At 49.1% G+C, this 26,335-nt stretch overlaps 1 protein-coding gene across 4 annotated transcripts in view; it reads left to right on the top strand.

Annotated features, from left to right (window-relative positions):
- The window catches only part of MSI2 (musashi RNA binding protein 2), a 379,812-nt gene that overhangs the window by 105,248 nt on the left and 248,229 nt on the right, over positions 1 to 26,335 (top strand). For all 4 annotated transcript variants that reach the window (XM_045525690.1, XM_045525689.1, XM_045525691.1 and 1 more), the window contains exon 6: positions 23,669 to 23,761. In XM_045525690.1, the coding sequence (XP_045381646.1) occupies positions 23,669 to 23,761 (93 nt within the window). The remainder of the gene's footprint in view (positions 1 to 23,668; positions 23,762 to 26,335) is intronic.

Here is a 26,335-nt window from a genome sequence, read left to right as displayed (position 1 = left end):
CAAGTTTGAGGAAGGAAATAGTCCCCCCACCCCCACCAGAGCTTTCAGCGTAGCCATGCTGAGAAACTACCACCCCAGATGTGAAAAGAGGGGAGAGAGTGAGTCTTTTTACCTATCTGGTTAATAAATGCGGCAAATTTGGAAAGTGTCAGAAAGTATGAAAATTCAAATGAAAGCTGAAATCTCACCACACAGAGATAATCATGGTCAACATATTGATATATTTTTTTTTTTTTGGAGGAAAAAAGTCCATACAGATAAACAGAAATTTGAAGCTGTGCCCGTTTTCTATTTATTTTATTATGCAAAGAATCAATGAGTTCTTTGTGTTGTAAAAAATGTACACGATACAGAAACCAATATTCCTACTCCCCTTTCTAGAAGAAACTAAAAGAAAGTGTTATTCACCACTCCCTACCTCCCCACCCCTGCCACTGTGAACCCCTTTCTTCCAGGTAAATGCTGAGCTCCAGGTGCAAGCAGAGTTTCTTGGCCTGGAGATCTGCTGTTCCCTAGCTTGATTTGAAAGCCACCACCCCAATAAGAATGACAGTCTTTTTTTCCTACCTAGAGGTACCTATTGTACTGATTACTTGATTGCAAAAATAAATTCAGAATGATGCAAGTAAAGGGCATCTGGATTTAAAATCACTGGCTATTAGGCCTGTTAGAGTCCTTGGAGATGATCTAGTTTCACCCTCTCATTTTATAGATGACAAAACTGAGGCCCAATAAATATTAGTAAGTACCTTCCCCCAGGTTAATCAGCCAGTTGGGCACAAAACTGAAATTTCAGGTTCTGGTTTGTGTCTTTTTTTTTCTTTTTAAAGAAGATACTGATCTACTTTAAAAAACAAGAACAAAGGCCATATTTTAGTCCGGTTTCAGACTGGTTTCAGAGCTGAATCCACTCCTATCTGGTTTAAGCAGAAAGGAATTTTTTTGAGGTCATTAAAATGCTTACAGAAATCATCAGGAGACGTAGAGTTGAAACCTCCAGCTTGTGCTTTCAGGAACTACTCTCACAGCCATGCAGCACATCTGGGGCTTCAAGTAGCTACTGCCTCTTCTGACATCTGGAAGCCCCCACCAAATCGGGAAGGTGACGCTACAGCTGCGGGGTTCCAAACCAGGCTGAACCAGGCTGCACTCTCGCGATCTGTCGCTGCCCTGCTGTGATCGCTAGTAAAATAGATTCACCCTGAGTAGTCAGTGGAGACAGGGGATATTGCTGCAGAGTCAGCAAGCACCTCCCTGGCTGTGGTGCCAGAGGAGACAAAGCCCAGAACACAGTACTTCCCCTTCCATACCTAGCTGCAAGGGAATCTGAAATTATTAATCCTCAATTTTCCTGCTTAACAGGAAGGCTTAAGGGGAAGGGGTTGAAAGGAATGATGGGCACCAGTTTACCGTGTCTACCCAGCAATTTAGTAAACAGATCGAATGATAAGAAATATGGCTTAAGTTCTTTGTTGTGATCCTGTAGGGATAGAGTAGCAGAAAAGCGAAAAACAAAACCAAAAAAAAAAAAACAAAAACAAAAACGAAAAACAGGGAGACAACTGGAGAACTGTACAAAATGTAAAAGACAAGGTATATGCAGAAGCAGGTGGCAGTGCTACATTGTATTGTTTCAGGATATGTCATTTGAAGTTACCTCGCATTTTTGCAACCACAAGTGTAAGCGGTGTGTGGTAATTTAGTACTCAGTCTGCCTGAAATGAAACACGGATCCAGATCCAGCTTGAGAATTGGTTTCCCATCCAATATGTGTCCTGACATATATCATTCAAACTTCAACCTCCTCAGTTATTTTTTTTCCTGCCCCTTTTCTAGTGCTAATTTCCTCATACTATTGATAGGCCCTATATTCCCTCTCAAAATATCCGAAATTTAAAAAGAGACTTATCTCTGATCTAGCAAGGAACCCAATTAGCGTTTATTCTGCGCACAGTTGACGTTTGAGCTGTGCTTTAGGCAAGAAGGCAACCAGAACGCAGGTCCTGCTGTGCTGTTTCCGTACCTTCAACATCGCTAGTGAGACTTGAAGACACCCCTGGAAGTTCCCCATACAGATGGAACATTATTCTTTGCTGTTGCTGGGGATTGCCAGCTTCCTGGCGTGGCGGCTGAGTGCTTAGTGTTTACACAACTCTGAATTTAGATTTGGCTGGGTGAAGGTAGTATCTTTACTGAACTGTCAGGTTTATTCGTGAATATCCAGCACGATTACGCTGAAAATGAGACTTACGGGGAGAAGAAGGAAGAGAGAAATAGAGGATCAGACGTTCAGAGAGGGTTGGCATGAAGTGCAGTGATCAGCACATTTAAGTCCCCGGCAACAGGTGGCCATCAGCCTTCCCGGTCCTTGAGCTGGCCGAGGAGGTCAGCGGCTTTCCTGAGTGGCTGCGTGGGAAACATTCTGCTTGGTGACAGAGGGGTGGGATGAAGGAAACCTAAGAAAGTGAAGGTGCAGTTCTGTCCCCGGAGGAGTTTACTTTTCTATTCGGGTGGGTGACCCAATTTCTGAGCATGTAGAAAGGGTGATGGAACACAGGATTGTGTGCTAGGTAACATGGATTTCTGAGAGGTCAGGGGCTCCTGGGGTGGACGGAGAGGGGGGATATTAAGCCAGGCAGGGCTTCTTGGAATAGCTGAGGAGGTGGAGAATGTGAGGATGTAACATCATCACATCCTCCTACTTAAGCATTCAGTAATGACTTAAGGCAGTGTATTTAAAGCATGCCCAGCAAGAATAAGGGCACAGAGGCCACTCTGAGCGAACATGCTTGGGGAACCCGGAGATACAACGGCCGGGTGGGAATGGGGAGTGGTGTTGGGTACACAGAGGAGATGAACTCAGAGGTGAGGGATGGCTGCGCTCCCCTGCCCCCCATCTCCTTTCTGTGGGTGTGGCCCTTGGAGCTGGAGGATGCCGGCTCCCAGGGCTCCCACGGCTCCGCAGAGGCACACCTAGCCTCCCCTGCTGATGCTTGCTCTGGCCGCCCAGGAGCAGCGCGCTGAGTCAGCCCGCCCTGCCTTTGAACTTGTGCGCACCTGCTTGCTTCAGTCAGATGATATGTTGGTTCCCTTATCTTCCCGAGAGAAGATTTCTCCCTTTAGGTGATCGGCTATTGATGCCAACGTGGGATTAGAGTTCTTGCTCTCCACTTTCCCCTCGGGCCCTGGTAAGGGATGTCTGAGATAGAAGAACCGCGTGTTTGAACAAGTGATGAGTGAGTCGCTTGGCAAGTCTGCAGCACTGATCCCTCCGATGCCTCTTAAGGCTGACAGAGCACATTCACGTAGAATCTGATTTGATCCTCAGAGCAAAGGTGGAAAATGCTTTGGAAATATCGTCCCATTTCATAGATGAGGAAACTAAGGCTCTAAGAGATGAAGCATCTTGCTCAGGGCCAGACAGCCAGCGAGTGGGGCTGGGTGCCACGTCCAGGTCTGGGTCCAGTGCATTGCTCTGTCCTCCAAGTCAAGCCATTGTCCACCTAGACTTGGCGTTCAGTGAGGATTTGCCATTGGTTCAGCTCAGCTCAACAAATGTGCTCGGAAACTGTGCGTGTTAGTTTCTTAGATGCCACGTGACACACTGCCACCACCGGCCACACTGTCACTTTGTCCGACCTACCATCGCTCAGGTCCCTTCTCCTAAAACTAGACAGCAGAAATAAAAACTCCAATGCCACCATTGTCTTTCTAACCCCTTTGAAGAGCTTTCTGTTTATGAGCAGCCCGTTGGCTACACATTAACATTTCAGAAACAATGTCTTCATCTTTTGGGAAAATGTGCATCTCAATTGGTTTCTGGAATCCAGAATTTCTGCCCTTTGCCTTTGGACACATTTGCTGCCAAAACCTGCCTGTGACTAGGATCCCACCCTCCCTTCATCCCTGACCCCTCCACCCCTGGGAGGGGAAGTGCGTGGTCATCCTGGGTGCTATTTTGACCCCCAGGTCCCTTTTTTAAGGTACTTGGGATAGAGTCAGAGAAGCATGGAATGAACCAAGCCTGACCTCAGGTATAGGTCTGACAGTCTTTAACTCTGACTTGAATCTGAGCATCTGGTTCTCTATGGCATTTCCTTAGAAATGCTTCTGCCCTGTTACCTCACCTTTGAGTGTTGGTCACTGTGGCTGGCTGCTCAGCGGGAAATCTGCGTGTTGGGGGAAGGACGAGGAATCTGGGACCACGGCCGGTTGAGCGGGGCTCCTGCGCGATTCGGTCCCCCCGCCCTCCGAGCTGTCTGCCACTCCCCTTGGCAGCGACTGGCCCTGTGAAAGTACTCATCTTTACCACAACAACTTCGAATATAGTTGACCATAAATGGCACACTTGGGAAGAAATGCATTTATTTCTTTCCCTGCTTAAAAAAAAAGGAAGCTCCTTTGTGTTGATGAGTAGGACTAGAGAGCACCTCTTATCCTGTCACTTCAGCCCACTCAAGGATCAAGGCATGGTGGGCATTTCTTACTTATTACTTTCTTGGTTTCTTACTTAGCCCACCTGTTTAGGGGTATTCCTTGTCAAGCTTTGAGTGAGGCTCCCTTGGAGAGAAGGTTCTGGAGTGAACCAGCCTCCCATAAGCAAAGACTTACCCACGCTGATTACCCCCCTCTCTGACTCTGCCCCACATGTGGAGCCAGTGTGACGGTGAACCCAGTGGAAGCTGTATCCTCTCACCCCCGTGTGGGCCCGCAGTGCCACCTGTGCCGAGTGGCCGGGTTTATTTCTCGTGTGAGCTGCGGGCCTGCACCTGTCTGTCGTCTGGTGATCCTCCGATGAGGATTGGCCACAACACAGCTCCGATTTGCTTTCACCCTTTTGCACATGTTCTGTGGCTCCATCGAAGTCATTACTTCACTCTTGATCCTTTCGGCAAACATACCCACCCCAGACCCTTCGGAAACAAAACCTTGATGTCCTTGCTCACGTGCCTGTTGTGCTCTTGTGTGGTTCAGCTCTTGACTTACCCCGCTTCTCTTGGCCGCTGGGTCCCTGTGTTTTGAGAACAACGTAGAAAAACCGCCACCTGTCTCTGCGACTGAATGTGCTTTCCCCAAAGCCTGCTGTGTCTCGGAGCTCACTGTTCCCTCCCGCCCACCCTGGGCTGGGGGAGATGTGGTCTCTCCCTGGTACTTTACAGAAGGGTGTCTTTATTCAATTTGACTGTTGCTATTATGTGGCGAAGCATTCAATAAAAGTCGTGATTTATGAGACATGTGTGGCTGCGGTTGTTTTTTCGTTTTCTTTTTTTTTTCTTCTTCTTCGTTTTTTTTTTTTTTTTCCTTTTGCTTTGTCATCTATCAGGGAGAGAAAAGCCAGGCCTGATAATTTCTTGGCATATCCTGTGTTCAGTTAAGAATGTCAGCTGTCGGCCGTCAGGAAGTTGTTTCTGGGATTCGCTTCTCCCTCCCTTTACCTCTGGCCACAGTCCCCTGGTTAAACAGGCGGAGGCCCCGCTCCGGCCTGCAGGATGGTGATAAGGGGCCGGCTGGACCCCGCGGGGACAGCAGTGGGGCCCCTGGAGTGGCCCCTCGCCCTCGTAACCCTCCTGCGCAGCTTCTCGTCCAGAGCTGGGTCAGCCTTTGACTGTTGAATAGGAAGAGGCAGGCAGGGTCCTTCCAGGGGTTTCCAGAGTTTTCTTTGTTCTCGAGTCCAGCACCCCCTCCCTCCCCCAATCCTCTTTGCTTTTTGGCCTGGCCACTTTAGAAATCCATTCTTTTCTTTTCCTTCTTTCTTTTTTTCTTTTTCCTTTTTCTTTTCTGCAAAGTATGTGCGTGTTAGATAAAAGGCTCTTGAATCGCGGGCCTAGCATGTTGGGTATGGGCTGCCGAAATAGGCTAATTGGAGATAGAAGCAAGTTGTCACAGAGGTGCCGTGGAGGGGGGTGGGAGGAGGATGAGCCCCAGTAAATGCCAGGTGGACCTTTCCCGCCTCTCCCCTCCTCCTCTCCTATGATTAGCTATTTGCCGAAATGCAGCCGCGTCTTTGTGGAGCCACCTACAATAGCATTAACCGAGTTGTGCCTTGCATTTTAAGCACCTGGTTAGGGCCTCCGTCTGGATCTGGAGTCCTTCCAGGCTCAGCCCCCAGAGCGTGCATAAATAAGTCTTTAACCCTCAGTGGGTGGCCGGGGAGGGACCGCAGAACGGGCCTGCTGAACCTGAGCAGAGCGTGGACCCCTCGGTTTCCAAGCGGTGGCTTTGGCGCCATCCAGACTTTCACTGCAGTTAGGAGCAGCGCTCGCCGGCGGCGTAGAACTTGCAAGACCCACGTCTTTCTGGCCTCCTAGCAGTGAGAGTGAAGCGAGGGGTGGGCAAGCTGAGACCCCATAAACGCCCATCAGGATCTGTGCAAAGTGGGGGTTTTCAGACTTGGATGAAACGTGCTGGTGTGAGAAGTTAGCTTTTGATCTCCCAAACACCAAGTGAAGGTGGGGCTGCCTTCTCGAGACTTACCGTCTCAGAGGGCAGGGGATCCTGCTTTGTGGGCACCCAGGTCCTCTGAATTTGACACCCCCCATCCCCGCCCACCCCCAGCCCCGTAATTACTTGGCTAGTCCTATACCCGCCACGGCTGTGTGGGTGTCTCTTCTAGCTTCTGTTTCGGCTGGCGTACCCCTCATCCATGGAGAGCTCCGTTGTCATCCCTGTGGCTTTTCCCTGGTGGCCCTTCTCTGCTCCCCCCTCCAGGCCGTCAGGGGTCTAGAGGGGTCCCTGTCATTCCCCCTCCCCGTCCGCTCCTCTCACACATGCCCCAGGCAGGGCACAGTGGCTCCTCCTAGGCCAGGCTTTGGAAATGACCTCCATTTCTTTTGCCTGTTAAAACCCACCCATTTTTAAAGGGTCGTCTCCAATCTCTCCCCTTCCTTGAAGCCTTTCCTGCTTTCTTCCTTCCCCCAGGCAGCGACAGTTCCTCCTTTTCAGCCCCGTGGCCCTCTGCTGGCTCTTTTAGGAACGGTTATCGTTTCTCCTGGTCCTTCTTGTTCCTGTCCTGTGTGCCCCTCTGGCGGGTTACATGGTGAGGGGCAAGGACATTGTCAGTGCTGTCCAGTGGAACTTTCTGTGAGGAAGGAAATGCTCATTCTAACGCATGTGGCCACTGAGCACTTGAAATGTGGCCAGTGCTACTGGGGACCTGAATTGTTAATGGCGCTTCATTTTAATTGATTTAAATTTAAATTTCAGTAGCCACCTGTGGCTGGTGGCTGTCCTGTTGGTCACTGCAGATGTGCATCTTGCTTATCTTTGTATTTTCGGAGGCCCTGACACTGTGCTTTGCCCACAAGAAAAAGCCTGAGAAATACTGCTGAATGAAACAGAAACCACTTAGGTGTAGAGTTATAGTTATGTGAACTTGTGTGTGCTTGGCCTATTTTCCACGCAATTTGATTTTTTAAAGTTGCATTCAACAGAGTATATACTTTCACATCACCAATGCTTTGGGGGAAATATAAAGATGAATAAGACACAGTCTCCGCCTTCAAGGAACTTAAACCTGCTGGATAAATACCTAGTGATGGTGGCAGGCGGGGTGAAAGCCAGTCCCCCTGTTCAGGAATAATTGGCATCCCGTGCAGGTGTAGAGAAAGGAGGAGTGTCTGGTGACCGAGGGGAGGTGGGGGCTGCTTTAGGATGTTCATTTATTCGTCCAGTGAATATTTTTTGGATGGCACTTACGGCCCAGGTACAAGACAGGCACAATTTGTGGCCTCATGAAGCTTACTTTCTGGTGGAAGCGAGACACAGAGGATAAGGAAGTAAGTCATGGAAGTGGTTAGAAGGCGAGAAGCTGGGAGAAAGTGTAGGGAGCGCTGAGGTGCCGGGTGGGTTGGAGTTTTCAGTAGCTTGGTTAGGGAAGGCTTAGTGGAGAAGGTGACATTTGAGCAAAGACATTTGGGCTGAGACGAGAGGGTTTGAGCATCATGGTAGGAGGCAAACACAGGCGGAAGGCTATTCTCGGGCAGGGGGCAGTTTGGAGGAAAGCCTGGGACGTGGAAGTGTGTGTGGTGGTCAGAGCCGTGTGGCTGGAGCATGGAGCTTAGTGAGATGACCGGGAAGATGAGGCTGCAAAGGTAGTTTGGAACCTGGTAACAGAGGTCTGGAAAACTATCCCGATGATTTTCTATGTCTCTGCAGATGGACACTCTGCCTCCCTGATTAAAATGTTAGCCCCCTCCCAGGACAATGGTCCCAGTTGTTACTTCTGTTCTTCCCCCAAGGATTCATGCCAAGGAGCTACTCAGAAACTGTGTTGATTAAGGGACAGTTAAAACTAAGCCAAATCTCCTACGATGAAATTTTGAGAAACAAGAAGTCTTGTAAGAGCAGGTCTTTCCCTGGGTTAACTGTACCACTGGCTCTTATTTCGATTCTAGGCCTTTCTTGGTGCAGAGTGTGTACTCTGCTGGGTCCCAGGTGGCTAAGTCCCTGTGTTTGAACACATGCCTTTGGTCTGGATCCACTCTGGGACACAGGAGGTGTGGGGCAGCGAGGGCCTGTGAGCAGCAGGAACAGGGTGGAAGCGCAAGCTGGCCTAAGACAGGCAGGATTTGTGGCCAGGGAGAGAATGCCTCATTTCCCAGCAAGGATGAAGACCCAGAGACTTCAAGGCTGGACAGGAAATGAGTTGTCCTGAGCCACAGATGCCACTTGGAGAACAACTATGCAAGATGATCTTAGTTTCAGATGTATCCTGAGCTTTAAGAATTCGGATTTTGCCTAGGAAGAAGAGGAGGGCCTTTGCCAAGGGCGAGAGAGGGCCCTGCGAATGGATTGCCCAACAGCTTGTTTGGCAACTACTTCGAACTACTAACATTTACAATGGTAACATTTAAAAACCATTTCTCTCCAGAAAACCGACTTTTTAGACTTCTACCTTTCTAAAGGCAAAGTTGATAGGGTGGTACGCCTTGGGGCAGTTATATTTATGGGTAAATCTTCCTGTGCCAGTTGTCATCAGCAGTGGGGTTTGCCTCCAAATGAATACTCACAACTAACCAGCGACTGCCAAGTCTCTCTGTGGCTTGGTGCACCTGTGGGCCCGTCCGGGAGTGTTGCTCATATGGCAGCTTGGAGTTTGCTGACAAACTGCACGTAGACTGCCAGCCCAGCAGGCACCCAGCTCGGGCATGGGAAGTATGTGGCTGAGGTCTGGATCCAATGAAACTGAAAACTGCTTCTTCATCTTACCAACCATCTTTATGGTGTTGGACACCATTGACCATTCCCTTCTATTTGAAATGTCCTAACTTCTGTTATAGTTATTGTGACTGTGGAACAAATTACCCCCAAATTTAGCAGCTTTAAGCAAGCATTTTATTCTGCTCATGGAATCTGGGGTCAGGAATTTGGATAGGGCGCAGCAGAGATAGCTGGTTTCTGTTTCACCATGTCTAGGACCTCACCTGGGAAGACTTGAAATCTGGGGGTGACATGATGCCAGTGGCCTGGGATTATCTGAAGGCTTGTTCATGCTTATGTCTGGCCTCTAGGTTAGGATGACTTGAAGAATGCAGCTCCTACGTCTTGTCTGTCCGTGTGGTTGGGCTTCCTTACAATATGGCGGCTTCAGAGGAGCAGGACTTCTTGCTTGGTAGCTCAGGGCTCCAGGCATAAGTGTTCCAGTGGACAAGTTGGAAGCTGTAGCACCTTTTATGACTCAGTATTGAAATTCACATACCATCCCTTCTGCCAAACTCTGTTGGTTGAAGCAATCACAAGCTCAGTCAAACTCAAGGGAAGGGACAGAGACCAAGGGACCATGTGTTGCAATTGGCAAAGCAGTTTCTCCTGCTTCTCCCCTAGTTCAGTGGTTCTTGCTCTGGGTTTCCAAAAGATACAGAGCTACCTCCTGAAACTGTCCTTGGTTTTGCTTTTATTCTACCCTCATCACATCTACTGTCATAATTTAGTGGCCACTAGACATTGCTGAATTCAATCTAGGTCATCTGCCCTGCTCTTTCTCCTGAGTTCCAGAGCAGATACGCAAATTGTCCTGTGGGCACTGCAAATTCAACCGACTTTAGGGGAACACATTTATCTTTTCTCTGCAAGCTGCTGCGTCTGCATCGCGTATCTCAGTTGGTGATGCCACCACCAGCTCAGCCACCCAGTAAATTCAAGGCTCATTCCTCTCCCCCTTCTCTGCTTCTGGCCATTTCCACAGTCCTGATAATTTTGTCTCCCATTCTCTCTTAAGTCTTTCCCTGCTTTGTTATGCAAAAGATCCTTGCTTTGGTTCAGGGTCCTTTCATCTTGAACTATTATGATAAGCTCCTAACTGTTCTTACGGGCTCCATTTTCAACCCCTCAGATCCATCCTCTATAGAATAACTTATCTAAAACACAAAGCTGACCATGTTATTCCCCGGCTTAAAATCATTGACTGGTTACCCTTTGTCCACAGGATGAAGTCCAATCTCCTTGGTTATGGTCCGCAAGACTCCTTGTGATATAACCCGCAACCACGTCTCTGTCCGCATCTCCCATCAGACCCCTCCTTTCCACTTGATTTCTAGCAGTGCCAAATGTTCAGTGCCTGAAACTGGCAGTGATATTTCATGATGCTGTCACTCTGCCTGCCTTTCTCTCCTGTCGTCCCAAACTCCTACTCATCCTTTAAAACCCCAGCCAAGCATCTGCTCTTTGAAGCCTTTCATGACTCTACGGACAGAGTTCATCACATTTCTCTTTGTCTCATTTGCACACTCAGGCCGTTGTGTGTATCAGTCAGGCCCCTGGGAGATCTTCAAGAGCAAGAACTAAATAATCTTTTAGTTTGGGATCCCCTAGGTGCTCATTAGTGGTTGGTGTCGAATGGAATTAATCAGAGCAGGTGATACAGACAGTGGAAATTGTCACCAAATCTGTGAATGCCAGTGGTGTCAGACCTCTCTCCTGTTTTACTTGACCTTTTAACTAATTTCTTATCAAGAATCACCGATTGTTCTTTATATATATAAAGAAGCCCCTATCAAATCACCAGTTGTGAGTGTCTCAGTTGGTAGGGAAGGGTTGGTCTGACTCAGTCGAGCAGGTCTTTTGACGGCAGCGCTTTCTGCTTGTGTCCTCCATGGCTGTCAAACGGAACTTCAGCCAGCTGTTCTTCACAGGGACAAAGCCTTTTATCATGTTAGCGCTCCTGCTCAGCTTAGCAACAAGGAGTGTTTGCAGTTACCCAAGGGGAAGGAGAGGAGACAAGTAGGGTTCCCAGGGCCCTTGAGTCATCCACAGAGTAATTTAGAGTGGGAAACACTCATTCACTCGTACTTTTTGAGTGCCTACTGTGTGCCGGGTATCCTTTTAGATGCTAGGTCCTAGAATCACATAGACAAAAGTCCTCAACTTCCATTGTGGATGGTGCATGGACTACGACTGTCCCTTATGAAGTGTCTGCTCTGGGCAGCATCCTGATCACTGCTGATGTAGCTGTGAGTACCTGGGACGTAGCAGACACTCAACACATGTTTGTGGAGGGAACACAAATGAGTGTCGTTGGATGATTCAGGTTTAACTGGGCAGATTTTTCTTCATTGAAGGAAGGGCACTAGATTTTGTTGAGTGCTTGCCAGGTGCAAGGAGATTTCCCCTTAGAAGATCCTGGTCTTGCAGGCAGAATTGCCCTTTAGAGAGAGCCGCGTGCCATTTGCTGGGCCGTGTGGCTGATTTGACTGCCCTCCCGAGTGAGCTGCAGAATGAGCCCTCCACGTTTTGGCCGACAGCTAAAGGTCCCCAGTTGCCTCTTTGCCTCAATAAACAGCCAGCCCAGACCAGTTAGCTGGGTTGGACGCACTGGGGAACATATCTTTTCCTCTTCTCTTTTCCATTGTTTGGTTGGCCCAGTGCAAGTGTTTTAAATAGAACAGACATCATGGCTATAAAACATCTGTAACACTGCACATTTAGTAAAGTTCCTGGCGGACTGAGTTATGTTGGATTGGTGATATTTTTGCTGCGACTGTTGTTTCCTTTTCTCTCCTGTTTATCCCTCTGGAAAATAAAGTTTTCTTTTATGTGAGGATTTATAGAAATATGTTCCTGGCACGAGGAGAGCACGGATGTATTAGGATATTGGTGCAGCAGAGAAATATCACCTCTGAGGCAGGGACAGCTTTATCTCATAGAGAGTGACCTTCCTAACGTGGAACAATCTGTTACTCTTTATAGGGTAAAGAGCTGCCTAGGCCAAGACAGATAAGACACTGCTGTGCATGGAGATAGCATGTTCTTTTTGCTAGAGCATCCTCAACCCTGGAATGCCGCAGTTGCTAAGCACCACTGCTGGGGCTGGGCTGATTCAGGGTGCTTGGTGTCTGAGAAACCCAAGGGCAGCAGAATTGATAATCATTAGTCATTACATTTATGGAGTGTGCTTTGTGCCTTTTCCAAGTTCTTTTCCTTCTGTTGCTTGGCCTGGGAGGCAGGCAGGGAGGTTTGAGCCCCACCACAGATGAACAGACAGAGATGAAGTCACTGGTGGGGAAGGGAAGGTGACAGGGGTGGGGCAGAGGAGCTTGAGTGCTTGTCATTCAGGCGCATCCCAGCTAAGTGTGTTTCATGTGTTCGCTCTTTCAGTCCCATTTGGTAGAGGCAGAAACTGAAGTTTAGACAAGTGCAGCTACTCGTGATGGTCACCTAGTACGTATGTGACAGAATTGGGCTGTTCGAGATCTTTCCACTCCACCTCTAGGCCTGCTCAGGGTGCTAGGGTTGGAACCTGGCCTTCCCATCTCCGCAATCTCCAAATCTGGCACTGCTGTCAGCCCCTCTGTGACCTTCTTGGGTTTAGAAAAATCACCTTTCCTCTTTTGAGGGGTGACACATCTCGTAAAAGGTGGAGAGTTTTGCTCACGATTCTTTCGGCTTCTCTGTGTTACTACAAACCCTTCTTTGGGTTCCCCTTTTCCCCCTAAAGGAAGTTACTTGTGGCGGGCGAGGGAGGGGGGAGGATTTGACTTTTTTCCCTTGACAGGTAAAATTTATGACTTAACGGATGGTTGAGTGTGTTTCCAAAGACCACTGTGCGCAGGGTGCAATGTGCTTATCTCTCCTTGTGCCTCCTCCCCCTGCCCACCTTCCCTCCCAGCCCCGGACGTTTCTGGAACAGTAGAATGGCCGAGCAGGAAGGGACCTGCTGCTGCTGGGGGAGCTGACCCCGGGTCACGTGCTGGTCAGTAGTACTGCTGTCCTCGTGCCCTCCTGGTTCACGTGTTCTCACCACGCTCTTGCCAGCATCTAAGCATGGCGATGGCCCAGCCTCCCTGCCCAGCGGCCCTGCTCTTCCCTCTAACAGCCCGATTGAAGAGTCGCACCCGTGTTTCCATCCGTGGAGATTCTGCCTTCCCTGTCCTGCCTGGCCACCTCTCCTCCTCGCCTTCCACAGCCCCTCGTGCTGCTGTCTTTGGGACCACCAGGCGTCCTTCCGCCAGACATTGAAGATGCCAGAGCCTCTGGTGGGGGACGGGGGGAACCTTTTCCCTTTTTTCCCCTTGCTGTCCCCTTCAAGCTCTGGGTCATGCCGGCCCTGTGCCCAGGCGCTTCTGTGCTGCACACAACACGGCCTCTACCTGACTGTAAGCGTCTTTGGCACAGAGATGAGGTGTCACACAGTGCTTGGCACATAGTAGGCTCGGCGAGAGGACGGATGAATGTGGCTTGCCAGCAGAGACTCCTCTCCCATCCCCTTCCTCTCGTACCCTCTTGGTCTTCATTCTCGCTCTCCTGGGACTCAGCAAACATTCTTTGAGCAGCGACCACGTGCCAGGGGCTTTACCGAACTTGTCTCTCGCGCTGTTTGCGGCTGCCGTGTGGCCCAGTGGTCCTGCTGCCACTTCCCCTGTGGCTCACCTGAAACTGCCCAGCTGGGGACGTGGCCTTGCTGGCCTCAAGCCCAGCCCTCCCTCGTCTAAATCCCAGGCTCCTTTTGCTCTTCTGTGGCTCTTCCCGCCTGGTGCTCAGGAAGAGTAATAAGGAAAAAGAACCTTGGCCTTTGTTGAGGCCCTGTCCCCACCTTTGCTCCCTTTACATGACAGAAGCAGCTTCTTCTAGAGCCCTGGTGACAGGTTGGAATGTTCTGGGAAGTGTTTAAAAAATTCTGATGCCCAGACCTCCCCTCTGGCTAATGAAATCAGAATCCCTGAGGTGGGGGGACCCTGGCATCAGTAGGTTTTAAGGACCTCCCCGCTTCCGCCCCCCGCCCCCAGGCCACGGGGCTGAGAACCCCTGCACTACCCCCTGCACTACGGGAGCGTCAGCCTGTGGATTAGGTGAAACCGGCTCATCAGGAACTGATTGCCATGTACATCTGAAATATGGTAATGAAGGTAATCAAGGCTTGGGGTTATGGCTGCCATTTGTTCTCTTCATGAAATCAACTGGAGAGTTTGGGGGATGGGACACCTTGGCTTTAGAACCTGCCAACCAGCCAAGTTTTTATCCTCTCTCCCCTAAGAGGAGCGGGTCAGGTTGTTGCTGGTTAGGACAGGCCTCCTCCTTCCAGGTGGCTCCCGGTGCACTGGAGGGACAGCGTCTTTCCCAGAATATAGGGGTGTCCTCGGAAGCTTGGTTTTTCTTAACTTGTCGTGTCCCCGAGGGGCTGTAGTCTCGACCATTCTTTCTAAAGTGGCTTCTCAGCCTGTCTGTGGATGTCTCCTAAACACCCTTGTGGAGGACACAGAGGCCTCCAAGATGGTAGGTAAAGGAATGGCTGTTTACTTTCGGTTCCAAGAAGCTTTGGAACTCTCAGCCTTTGGTAGTGGCTACCCGGGTAACCCAACATGTTTTAGGAAAAGAGCAGTTTTGGAGGTGGGAAGAGTGCTCTGAACTCATGCCCACGGCCGTGAGTTCCTAAATCCTGCATCCTGTACAGACTGGCTTCTCTTGCTGTGAGCATGGCCGGTGGAAGAACCCCAGGGATTTCTCAGCCTGGACATTGGCGTGGGTGAGGCTCGAGCCAGGGCGAGAAGCTCCAAGAAAGGTTTGTGTTTAGAGACAGAGGCTCAGAGAGTTGGGTGTTCCTTAGTGCCTTTCTTGGAGGCTACAGAAAGCTCCTATGGGTGGTGTTCTCCGAGTTGTAATTTCACATTTGTTGTCTCAGTTTGGGTTATGTGGGATCCTATGCCCATTTTATGGAAGGGGAAAAGGAGGCTCAGAGCTGCTAAGGGACTTGACCCAACCTCACCTGGGTCAGTTATTTAGCCATGTGTTAGCATATACAGATGTGCTTATAAATGCAAAACTGAGTGGACAGATACAAGATATTTTAAACTTACTATTGTGTTTTATTTGGATCATTTCTGTAGGTAGAATCACCTTGGCCTTGTGCTTTAGCCATGGGGCCCTGAGGCCACTGTGACACCATTTCTAGGGCCCTGCCCCTCGCCGTGAGTCATCCCTTGCGTGTTTAGAAGATTCCACCCTGGGTGGGCCACCCGGGCTCCCACTGCTGGAGTGACAGGCACAGGTGGAAAGACGGAGTTCATACCAGCCTCACCACCCTGTCTGGCCCTTTCCTTCCCACCTCTGTCTGAGGTTTGGTAAGACTCTGCTTTGGCTGCCTTTCCCTTGCTGGGACTTCGGAGGTGCCTCTTCTGTATGCAGACACGTATGGCTTCTTCACTGATTCAGCAACAGCGAGGGGTACTTATTTAATGTTGCTTGATACCACTGTTGTATAAAAGATGATGGATTTTAATTGCATCCATGTACTGGTGATCGTTTGAACACTGGACAAAGTATTTGGGGCCTTTCCCATAGTGGGTCCAGCTCGTCGTGACCTGGGGCTTCGAGAAGGATGGAGTGATGGAGAAACTACCTGTGGACGCAGAGCCGCTTGGGTGCCTGCGATCGGGACGATGGCCAGCCAGCCACCTTGCTCAGCATCGGTTGACGTGTGGCTCACGATCCTTAATTTCCTGTGCTTTCCAAGGCGACACTCATCTCTCTACCCTTCCTGTTACCTCCCCCAGCCCCCAATATGAGGCAGTGCCACTGTCTAGGATATTACTCTCCGATACCAATCTGTGGACAGGTCACCTCTGCGGCTCTAGCTTTTCCCCCCGAGGGTAGGAGGAAGTGGTATTTTTTAAATTAGCCCGAGAGGGAGGCAGGCAGAGGGCTGTGTGATGAGGGCGAGGAGCCTCAGCTCCCTGCTGCAGCACCCTGATCATTTCATTACAAGATCATGTTCTCCTGTAGGTGAGTTACTGTTGTTTTAATCAGAGGTAATGTTGTGCCCTGACTATGTCGTATAATTGTGTGTAAATTATATTCCAGCTCCATATAGATGAAGGCTATTTTTTTCCTTCCAATTTTAAAGCTATTTAGAGGGAATGCCAAATTGGAGCTTGAACCCTGGTGCTCTCCGGCTAATAGCTGTATACAGGGAGGGAGAGCTTGGAGGAACATGTGGGGTTATATTTGTAATTAGTTTCCTCTGAAGTTAAATTAATTTCAGTAATCGGCAACATAAAATATTGTAACACCCTTTTCCAGTGGTCAATGGTGGGTGACCTGAGGCACGTGGGATGAGATGGGGGACGGAGCCTCAGGAGCAGCAGGTGGGCACAGTTTCTGGGGCACTTGGGTTCATTTCAAGATTTCAAGCCCTTTTTAAAACATTCAGCCTCTTGGCTTAGGGATCTGTCTGGCCTGCCTTTTTTTTTTTTTTTTGACAGCTTTATTGAGATATAATTCAAATACCATGTAATTCACTCATTTAAAATGTGCAATTCAATGATATTTAGTATATTTACAGGTAAGTGCACCCATCAGCACAGTCCATTTTAGAGCATTTTCATCACCTCAAAAAGAAACCTCGTTCCCTTTAGCCATCACTCTCCTCCCTCCCCTCCCTCCCCCTCAGCCCTAAGCAGCCATGAATCGACTTTCTGTTTCTATAGATTTCCCTGCTTTGGACTTTCATATAGATGGAATAATATACAGGTTGAGCATAGCTAATCCAAAAATACGAAACCCAAAATGCTCCAAAATCTAAAACACTCTCAAAAGAAATGCTCATTGGAGGATTTCAGATTTTTGGATTAGGGATGCTAAACTGGTAAGTATAATGCAAATATTCCAACATACGAAAAAATCCAAAATTCAAAACACTTCTGGCCCCAAGCATTTCGGATAAGAGATGCTCAGCTTGTAAAATCTGGCCCTCTGTGTCTGGCTTCTGTCACTTAGCATAATGTTTTCAAGGTTCATCCATGTCGTAGCCTGTGTCAATGCATCATTCCTTTTGTGACGGAATAATATTCTATTGTATGGATTTACTGCATTTTGTTAATCCATTCATCTGTTGATGGACATTTGGGTGGCTCCACTTTTTGACTATTACGAACAATACTGCCATGAACATTTGTGTAAGAGTTGGTGGGTGGACACAGTTTTCATTTCTCTTGGGTACATACCTAGGAGTGGAATTGCTGGATCCTATGATAACTCGGTTTCATCGTTCGAGGACCTCCAGGCTGTTCCCCAAAGCGGGTGCGCCATGTTACATTTTCTTCAGTAAGATCTGGCCTGCCATTTTTGCTTCAAACTTGAAAAAGGCAAGGTCACACCTGTTCCCCATGGTGCTCTCAATCCTCCTCTTTCCCCAGTTGTTTTTTCCTACTGGGAAGAAAGAAGATGATTCAATTGCATGTGAAGGTGTAAGAGACCTCAGTGAATAGAAAGGGCAAGATTGAAACTCTCCGCTTTGTCACTCCTGAGTGCCGTTTGATTGTAGACACTTAGTATCCCTGATCCTTACTGTCCTTATCTGTGGAAGGGAGGCCAGGTCTTGTTGTAGGACTGATGTGGGGACTCAGTCAGGTAACTTGTGGGAAGAGCATAGCCCAGGCCTGGCCCACAGACAGCCTGCAACAAGGACAGAGAATTCTCAGTGTGGAAGGAGACAGCAGTGAAAGGGCTTTGCTGCAGGGGACCAGGACCTTCCTCAACATCTCAGATCTTGTTAGGCAGGAACCTGCCCATGCGTCAACCCTGGCCTTACTTTCGTTGTGTGTTTTATCAGAGACCCTCAAATCCTTGTGCAGCCTTTGGGTTGCTTCTCCTTACAGTCGGTTTTGTCTTCCCTCCTCCCTCACCCGGCACCAGGTGTCATTTCTCCATTTACGGCAGAGAGGTGCTGCCGGTGGGTGTGACCTGCCTTCCTTGGGAGTGCAGATTCAAACTGTCACCCATGTGTGGGTGTAGCACTCTCCTCCCCCATGTGGACTCTGACTCCACTGCCACCAAGGAGCGATGAGATGCAGGCACAGGTGTCCTTGGGCCTCTCTTGAGTAGGTCTGTGTTAGTTTCCTGGGGCAGCTGTAACATTACCACATACTGGGTGGCTTAAGCAATAGAAATATATTCCATCATAGTTCAGGAGTCCAGAAGGCTTGAAATCAAGATGCCGACAGGGATAGTTCCTTCTGGAGGCTCTGGGGGAGAGATTGTCCCATGCCTCTCTGCTGGCTTCTGCCAGCAATTCTTGGTGTCCCCTGGTTTGTAGAGACATCACTCCAGTCTCTGCCTCCTTCTCCACATCTTCTCCATCTTCCTGTGTCTGTATGTTTTCTTACAAGGATACCAGTCATTGGATTTAGGGCCTAAACTACATGCAGGATGACTTCATCTCAAGATCCTTAACTGCTCATATCTGTAAAGACCTTATTTCCAAATAAAGTCACATTCTGAAGTTCTGGGTGGACATGAATTTTGGGGGGACTCTGATCAGTCTCCCTCAATCTCTCTTCCACATGTGATCCTAGAAACACTTGGAGAAGTTTCCAGTACCTGGCGTGTGTTCTCATTTTGCACAGCAGGTGAGCTCTGCCCCTGGATCCAGACGTGATGATGGCAGTCGTGTGGTGGCAGTGGCGGGGATGGGGCCCAGGAGGGTGATGGTGGTGGTGTTGGTGGGGGCAGGAGTGGTAGTATGGGGGGGAAGGATGGGAAAAAGTATGAGGAAACAGGAATTTTCGAGGGCAGGTCCCTTGGACAAAACACCCAGGAGGATGGGGCCTCGGAATTTGGGAGTTCCGTGACCTCAGATAGCCCTGCTGCGGTGTTTTTGCCACACAAAGGTTGGGTTTCATTCTCAAATGCAGAATGACGAAGGAGAACTGTCATGTGAACAGAGACCATGCGATTTCATCCCAGTTTCTGAATTTGGTGAGCACTTTGGTTTTTCAGTATCACTGGACAGTGTGGGGTGATGGATGGAGCCTTGTCTGGTCCCAGGAAAGCTGTCCCTCTGACCGCCTGCCTTGCCTTTAACCAGCACATGAGTCATTCCCCTGGGACTTGATTTTCCCATCTGCATAATGGGGATAACGGGCTAGAAGGTTTGTAAGGTCCTTCCAGTGCTAGCATTTCTGGCATCTTTCCTGGGCTTTCTCCCTCCACCTTGGGGTTCCCGCAGATGCGAGGGCATCTGTAAACAAGCTGTGTTCTCAGGCAGTGAACATGGCTCATATTTTTTCACTAAGGGGAATCTGAATTCTTTTAAGGAACATGATAATAGCAAGGGCTGATTTAATTTCTCTGGGCCTTTTTCATATCCATTTAAGGCTCTCTGGAGCCGTTTCCTGCCTTTCCATGCATTTGTCGGGATTAAGAAATATTTGGGTTTTTTGGTGTTTGTTTTGTTTTGTTTTTTTTCCTGTGTGATAACTAATATCTTTGGGCCAGGGCTTTTGGAGCTAAGTTTTCCCCTCAATCTCATTTTTAAAAGTAGTTTCTCTTTTCTAACCTCCCCTCACTTCACTCTGCTTTCAACACACACACACACACTCTCTCTCTCTCTCTCTCTCTCTCTCTCACACACACACACACACACACACACACACACCCCATTAGTTTTATCCTATTTTTAAAAATACAACCAGTGGCCCCACTCTGACCATTTCTGATGGAAACACGTTTTTTAAAGTGAATTTTAAACTTAAAATAAAAAGCCAGCTCTCTGCTTAGAGGCAGGAAGGTGGAGTGTTCTTTGCAGTTCTGGTTAGCAGCTGGCTTTGGCCAGTTCTTACGTGTAAACAGCAATTTTCTGAACTGGAATGGGTGCTGGGGTTTTCTTTCTGGAGCCAAGGGGTATGTGGAGAGCAGTGGTGTTTAGTTAAATTATGGGTCTAGAGGCAAAACTTCGCAGCATTGATTTGTGAGAGCCTGACCACTCCCCACTCCCCTCCTAGGACATGGGTGAGAGTGCACACACACACCCCACTTCCCCAGAGTGACACCCTCAACCATAAAAGGAGGGGCTTCTGTTGGGGGAGGAGAGGGGGACGTCCCCACGTGGTGCAGGGCTGTCGCAGGGCTGTTGGGTAGGTATCTGGTGTCTTTAATCAGGAAAGCACTCACATACCAAAGTGTTTTCTGCAAACCCTCCACTAAAAACTCCAAGCAAAGGAAATTTAAGATCAGTTTCCTAATAGATTTTGGACTGAACACTCTGGAACACATGAGTGGCTCTTTCCATCTCAGTGCACTGTGGAGGCTGGGTGGGGCCATCTGAGCATTGCGGGGTGCACTGGCCACCTTCCCCGTGCCTTGTGTGGTTCAGGTGAGGAAACTGCCACGCGAAGGGCCTGGCATTGGAAGAAAACACAGGTGGTCTCCTCGATGGGTGGAGAGGAATCTTCACAACATACAGGAGGGTAGAGCTGGGGGCCAGTGGGTTCCTTGTCCTGCTCACTGCGTCCGAGGTCAGAAGGGTTAAAGTTCCAGGAGTCCTGGATGGTTCCTGGGGCAAACAGAAGCCAAGACTTGAAGGATGATGGGACTGGAGTTACCCCGAACACACACACACACGCTCACACACACACACACACACACACACACGCTCACGTGTACACACAGACTTTGCATAGTATTAATGGGAATTCGGGGACCTCCGTTTAGTCCTATGAGAGACTAGACACAACACCCCCACCCCCTTCCCGCCCTGCCCAGTAGCCATGGAAATGGAAAGGAACTGAGAGAAGAGTGTGTGACTCCTCTAAGTTCCTCTGCCTCCTGCATCCCTGGCCAGGATGCAGATCACGAGGCGGCCACAGTCCATTTCGCAGTCACGCCGCAGGGTCCCCTGAGTAAATCACTCCCGTTCCCCCGGCGCGCCCCTGGCAGGAGAGGTCGCCGTGCACGGCCCCATCGCCCCCCTACAGCCGTGCTCCCCCCTCCCCACACCCAGACGTCGGTGAGCAGCTAACCAAGTGTTGCCCATCTTCCCACCGGCCTTTCACGTTTGGAAGGTTTTGATTAAACCGGTTTCCTTTTAGTGCTTGCTGGAGAGTGGAATCCATCACTATCTGAGCTGCTTCCTGGAGAGGATGTTTTAGCAACTTGGACACTTTGGTGCATTGTCTGGGGCCTGGAATTTCTCATCCTTCTAAAAAAAAAAAAAAGTGTTTTAAAGGTTTTTTTGGGACTGCGTAGATTTATAGCTGAGTGTTTGTCTGGGTGTTTAGGGCTCTGTCTAGGCAGGTTTACAGCTATAAGGCAACGGTGGAGGGGCATGAAGAGACCTTTTCATTTAACTGGTTACCGGGGAATGAACAGTCTGTTGACTTCTGTTATTTGGAACGAAGATGCGTTGTTTGTTTAATTCTCTGGGTCCATATGAAGGTTTGGAATATAGATAGTGCCTGCTGTATACCTGCCTGACTCGTGATAAAATGGTTCTCCAGAGTTGCTTTAGGTTGAGAACTCCGCTCGTGCATGTTTGCCGATCATGTTGGTGTTTCTTCACGGATATTTAATTACTTGGCTGGGGTAAAGGAAAAAAAAGGGAATGAAAAATCTGAAATTAAACTATTGGGAATGTTTGCCCATCTGAAATCACGTAGAGATGCAGGAAAATACTTTTGAATTTATAATGGAAGAGAAGGGGGCAGAGAGAGTTGCTTTTTCAAAGCTTTTTGGTATCACATGTCTTTCTGCTGCATGGTTATTCTGCACTTGAGGGATGAATTTAGTAACTGATTGGATTTAGTCACAGTGACCATCTATTTAGCAACTACCCGGTACCCTGTTAGACACTTTGGCATATGTTATTGAATTTAGTCCTAATAGGAACCTTGTGTGGTCGGCTAATTATTGTATCTTCATTTTATAGTGGATTAAATTCCACATTCTATTAGAAAGTCAGCTCCAGCACCTAGCACTTAATGGCTCTGTTGAATGAATACATTAGGAAAGTTACATTAGTGAAATTTGGTGATTCATGAATGTAGGGAGAGATTTAAATCTAGAGCAGGTCTGATGGAGTTTCACCATTCAGGTGACCTTGATTTACTAGGGGACTTAAGGAATGGGTGAGAAAGGGGACAGGCCATGAGGATCAAGCATAAGATGCCACCAGTTCGTGAGAGGTTCTTGGAGCTCAGTCCTGTGCACACTGGTGGGATCTTCATAGAGTGTCTTCACATGCACCGTATGGGCTGGTTCATTCATTCACTTGGCCAACGTGCCAGGAGCCGTGGTGGTGAGGGTGACAGGCAGCCACAGCCCCTGTACTTTGGCACCCTCCACTGAGTTGTAATAGACACAGACAGATGACATGGTGTGTTTATTATATGCAACCAAACTGGTGAGACGCTGCATCCACTGAACTTTTCAGTTTTTTTATTTAGCAGTAAAATGAAAAACAGCACACAGCCTAAACTTAGCCTCCAGAATGAAATGTAGTTCCTTAATTTTTCACTCCTACATGTAAGATTTTTGGTTCCTGCTCTGCACAGTTTATATCCTCGAGCTTCCTTCTCCCTTTGCTTTGGACCTGGCGGGATTCTGAAATGTGGCCACATTTGTTCATCCTCTCACCCACCAAACATTTGGTGTGGGCTTGTTTGTACCCGACACTGTGCTTGGTGTTAGGGGATTTCAGAAGAGGGAGGAATAGCTCCTGGCTGGAACGTCAGATAAATATTTTGAATTTTGAGGAAGGTAGCTGGATCTTGGAGGATGGTTCTGACTTGCCGTGGGAAGATTTAGGAGTGGAGAGGCATTCCAGGGAGGATCTGCAGGAACAGAGATGCAGAGACCTGGTGATTAGCTGGGCTCGACTGGGGTGCAAGGTGACTCAAGGTGAATCTCGAGAAATGAAGAAGGGAAGCAGTGCTGGGTCAGAGTTTGCAGGGTGGTCCCTGGGCGCGAGGTCGGCGTCTGTGCCACTTGCAGACATATACCAGCACCTACAACAAACAGCTCAGCACAGACAGTCTGCATATAGTTTTCAATTGCTTGTGCATTTCTTAGTGACAGGTTTTGTGGGTACTTTCTGGGCAGCAGTTTTTATGTGTTTAGTTCTGTTTTGTTCACATCTCTTAGCTTTAAAATAGCTTGACGTGTGATTTTTCTCTTTATGCTAGTACGTCAGAATGAAACTGTGTGTTGTGGCCAAAGAGGTTCTGAAGTCTATTCTGTGTCTGCATGAAACACGAGCTTTTAGGTTGCAATCTGAATGCCTAAGATATGCAGTGTGACTGTCTCGTGCATCCTTAGACAACTAAAGGGCCCGCACCGGGCAGCTTAAATATATCTAAAATTGCCTTCCCAGAGAAATGTGGAGAGTGGTTTGTTTTGGCATCTTCTCAAGCACTGCTTCAGATAACCTGGTTAACCCATGCCTGTGTCTTGTCATTTCTTGCAGATGGTCACAAGAACAAAGAAAATATTTGTAGGCGGATTATCTGCGAACACAGTAGTGGAAGATGTAAAGCAATATTTCGAGCAGTTTGGCAAGGTAAGCGCTGCGTGGGGTTGGATGGCACCCACCGGAAGTAGCCGGACCAGTCCTGAGAGGTGGCTGCTGTGGCCCCTGCCTCTGCCACGGTTGTGTCCTTGAGAACCTTGTCCTTGAACTTGGCCGTCATGATTTAGGTGAAGTTCAGCAGGAGCTGAGACAGAAGAGTCCGGCTTGTGGTCGGCGCGGTGCCCCTCGTGCCTGCAGTGTGGTGTTGCTGGCATTCGCCGGCCATGTGGGGCCTGGGCCTGGAGCTGGCGGTGGCAGCAGCTCGGGGACATGAAGGGCTGTGACTCATAGGGCAGGGGCTCCCACGGAAGCTGCTAGAGGCCTGCAGGTTGGCACTGGGCTTCTTCGTTCTGTGCCTTTCTGGAAAATGCATTGAGAGATGAGGCTCCCTGGGGCCCTTTGAGCTGAACCCTCTCCTGTCAGATGCCCAAGGAGACTTGGGAAAGTGCTGGGCCTGTGCCTGTCAGCGTCCTCTGACTTGAAAGTCTGTGAGACAGCAGTAAAACCATCCCCTGGGCTCTGCTGCTGGAATAGGCTGGGGCCAACCCAAGAGCCCCAAATCAGCGAGGCAGCGGGGGGTGAAAAGGGGTGTGTGTGTGACTGAGATAAACAGACAAGACATGTAACTGTGGGTAGTGAGTTTAATTCAGCCTCTTTCTAGTTGGTGGGGGGAGACTGCCTTCGAGAGTCTTCCTGAGGGTGACACATTCCTCAGGTAGCCCTGTTGCCCCAGGGGGGCTGGCCCTTGTTGGCTTTTGAGTGTCGTCCTTCCTCCGGCTCCCGTGGAATTGGCCGGTCCAAGGAGGCTGGCGGGTGAGCGGCGGCGCTGGTCCTCTGCTTCCAGCGTCTCTGAGTAGTTGGGGACATTGCCTGGGAGCCAGGTGTGGGGCAGTCTCCTTCCGCAAAGGTTTGCGTCTTCCTTGCCGAAGGGCTGACACGGCAGAGCTACCGAGGCATCCCGAGAAGACACAGCGCCTGTGCCGAGCCCCGTCACTCGTTTGTTCCCGCGACAGCTGTCATGCTTGCCGCGGGTACACAGGCACTGCCGCCCACTGGCTGCGCGGAAGGTTCTGTGCTTTCTATTCGTTTGCCCAGGGCCATGGGCAGCCGTGACCCCGTCTGCAGGTGTGTTCGTTTGTGAACTACCATCTGGGATGAGGACCATGCCCTTTATTTAGCCTCAAAATGGAGATTTTCTTGTCTCTGGCATTAATTTCTGCATGGATGGGAAACCATGCAGCAAAGAGAAACCAGCTTCCTCCAACCCAGCCGTGCATTCAGAATGCACCGAACTGCCCTTCCAGGTCGGTTGTGAAAGATGCCTCCCCCCACGGGCCCTTCCTGGCATTGTCAGTTGGGGACTGATTCATTCTGGCTGGGTCTTAAGAACAGCTAAGTGCGTTTGTGACCATGTACGTTACAAGGCTCTTCTTCAAGAGTGATTGAAGGCGGTGAGGGGGGTTTGCCCATCACCCGGCCCCACCCTGCCTAGGGAGAGGGATTGGAAATAATGAAATGAGACAAGTCCGGCTTGCATAATGGAAAGCTCTGGAGGGTAAGCCCTCTTTGCTATCTTTCTGCTTTTAAAACAAGTCCAGGAGTAGTGTTTGCAAACACGAGGTGGGATTTCTTTTTTCGAGCCATAACCTGCCTTGGAATCTCATGGGCCTATTTATGTCAAGGAAGTTGACGCTGCCCAGATGGGCTGTTAGAATATTCCAAACAGGCTTATACTTGCCAATGCATAGTACATCTCTGCATGTCCCCAACCCTCGGTTTCTTCCCATCACCCCCCTTGTTTCTCCCTCCCTTCCTGTCTCTGTTTCTGTCTCTCCTTCTGTTGTTTTTCATTAACACTTATCATTGTGACCCAGTATGCCTCTAGTAGGCACACAGCAAGCTTTGCCCATGCCCACGGCGGCCACCATCGCTGCACGGAGAACAGTTGTCCTTTTGTCTGGGAAGCAGTCACAAACCATCTTCCCTGGCCTGGCACTCACTGGGTCTGAAGCTGCCCAGTTAATTTTGCAGTAACGTTGGTGGACTTTGATGTGCAAACTTATCAAGTGTTTTATTAAAGGACTAAGGAGGCTTTTGAATGTATCAAAACCATAGCACTCTGCTCATGTTTCAGTAGCTTGTTTCATACATATGCTCTGTGCATTATCTGGGTCTGCCTTCGGAATAGCTTATTTCCCATTTGGTTGGTGACTGGTGTTACGTTTATGTCCCCTTGGGCAGGGTGCGCCACCTCTCAGGATTCCGGCATAACTCATTTGAATTCAGGATGATCAAAGTAGGGGACAGTAGTGCCGGGCCTTAGGAGCAATGAATACATCCAGCAGTTGTAAAAGGAGATAGCAGGTAAAATGACAGACTGACTTTGCCCTTCATTAGTTTATGTTCTGGTTGAAGGAAACGGAACACACACACACACACACACACACACACACACACACACACACACTTGTATGAACTTTATTCACACGCGTGTTCACCCACACATTCATTCTTAACTGTGTGAAGTTGTTTTGGACTATTCTTCAAACCAAATTAGTAAGGTGT

Source organism: Lemur catta, chromosome 15 (assembly GCF_020740605.2).
Source record: "Lemur catta isolate mLemCat1 chromosome 15, mLemCat1.pri, whole genome shotgun sequence".
In the NCBI taxonomy this organism is placed as follows: Eukaryota; Metazoa; Chordata; class Mammalia; order Primates; family Lemuridae; genus Lemur; species Lemur catta.
The sequence above is the reverse complement of the archived record's forward strand: the minus strand, read 5'-3'. Positions and strand labels throughout refer to the sequence as shown.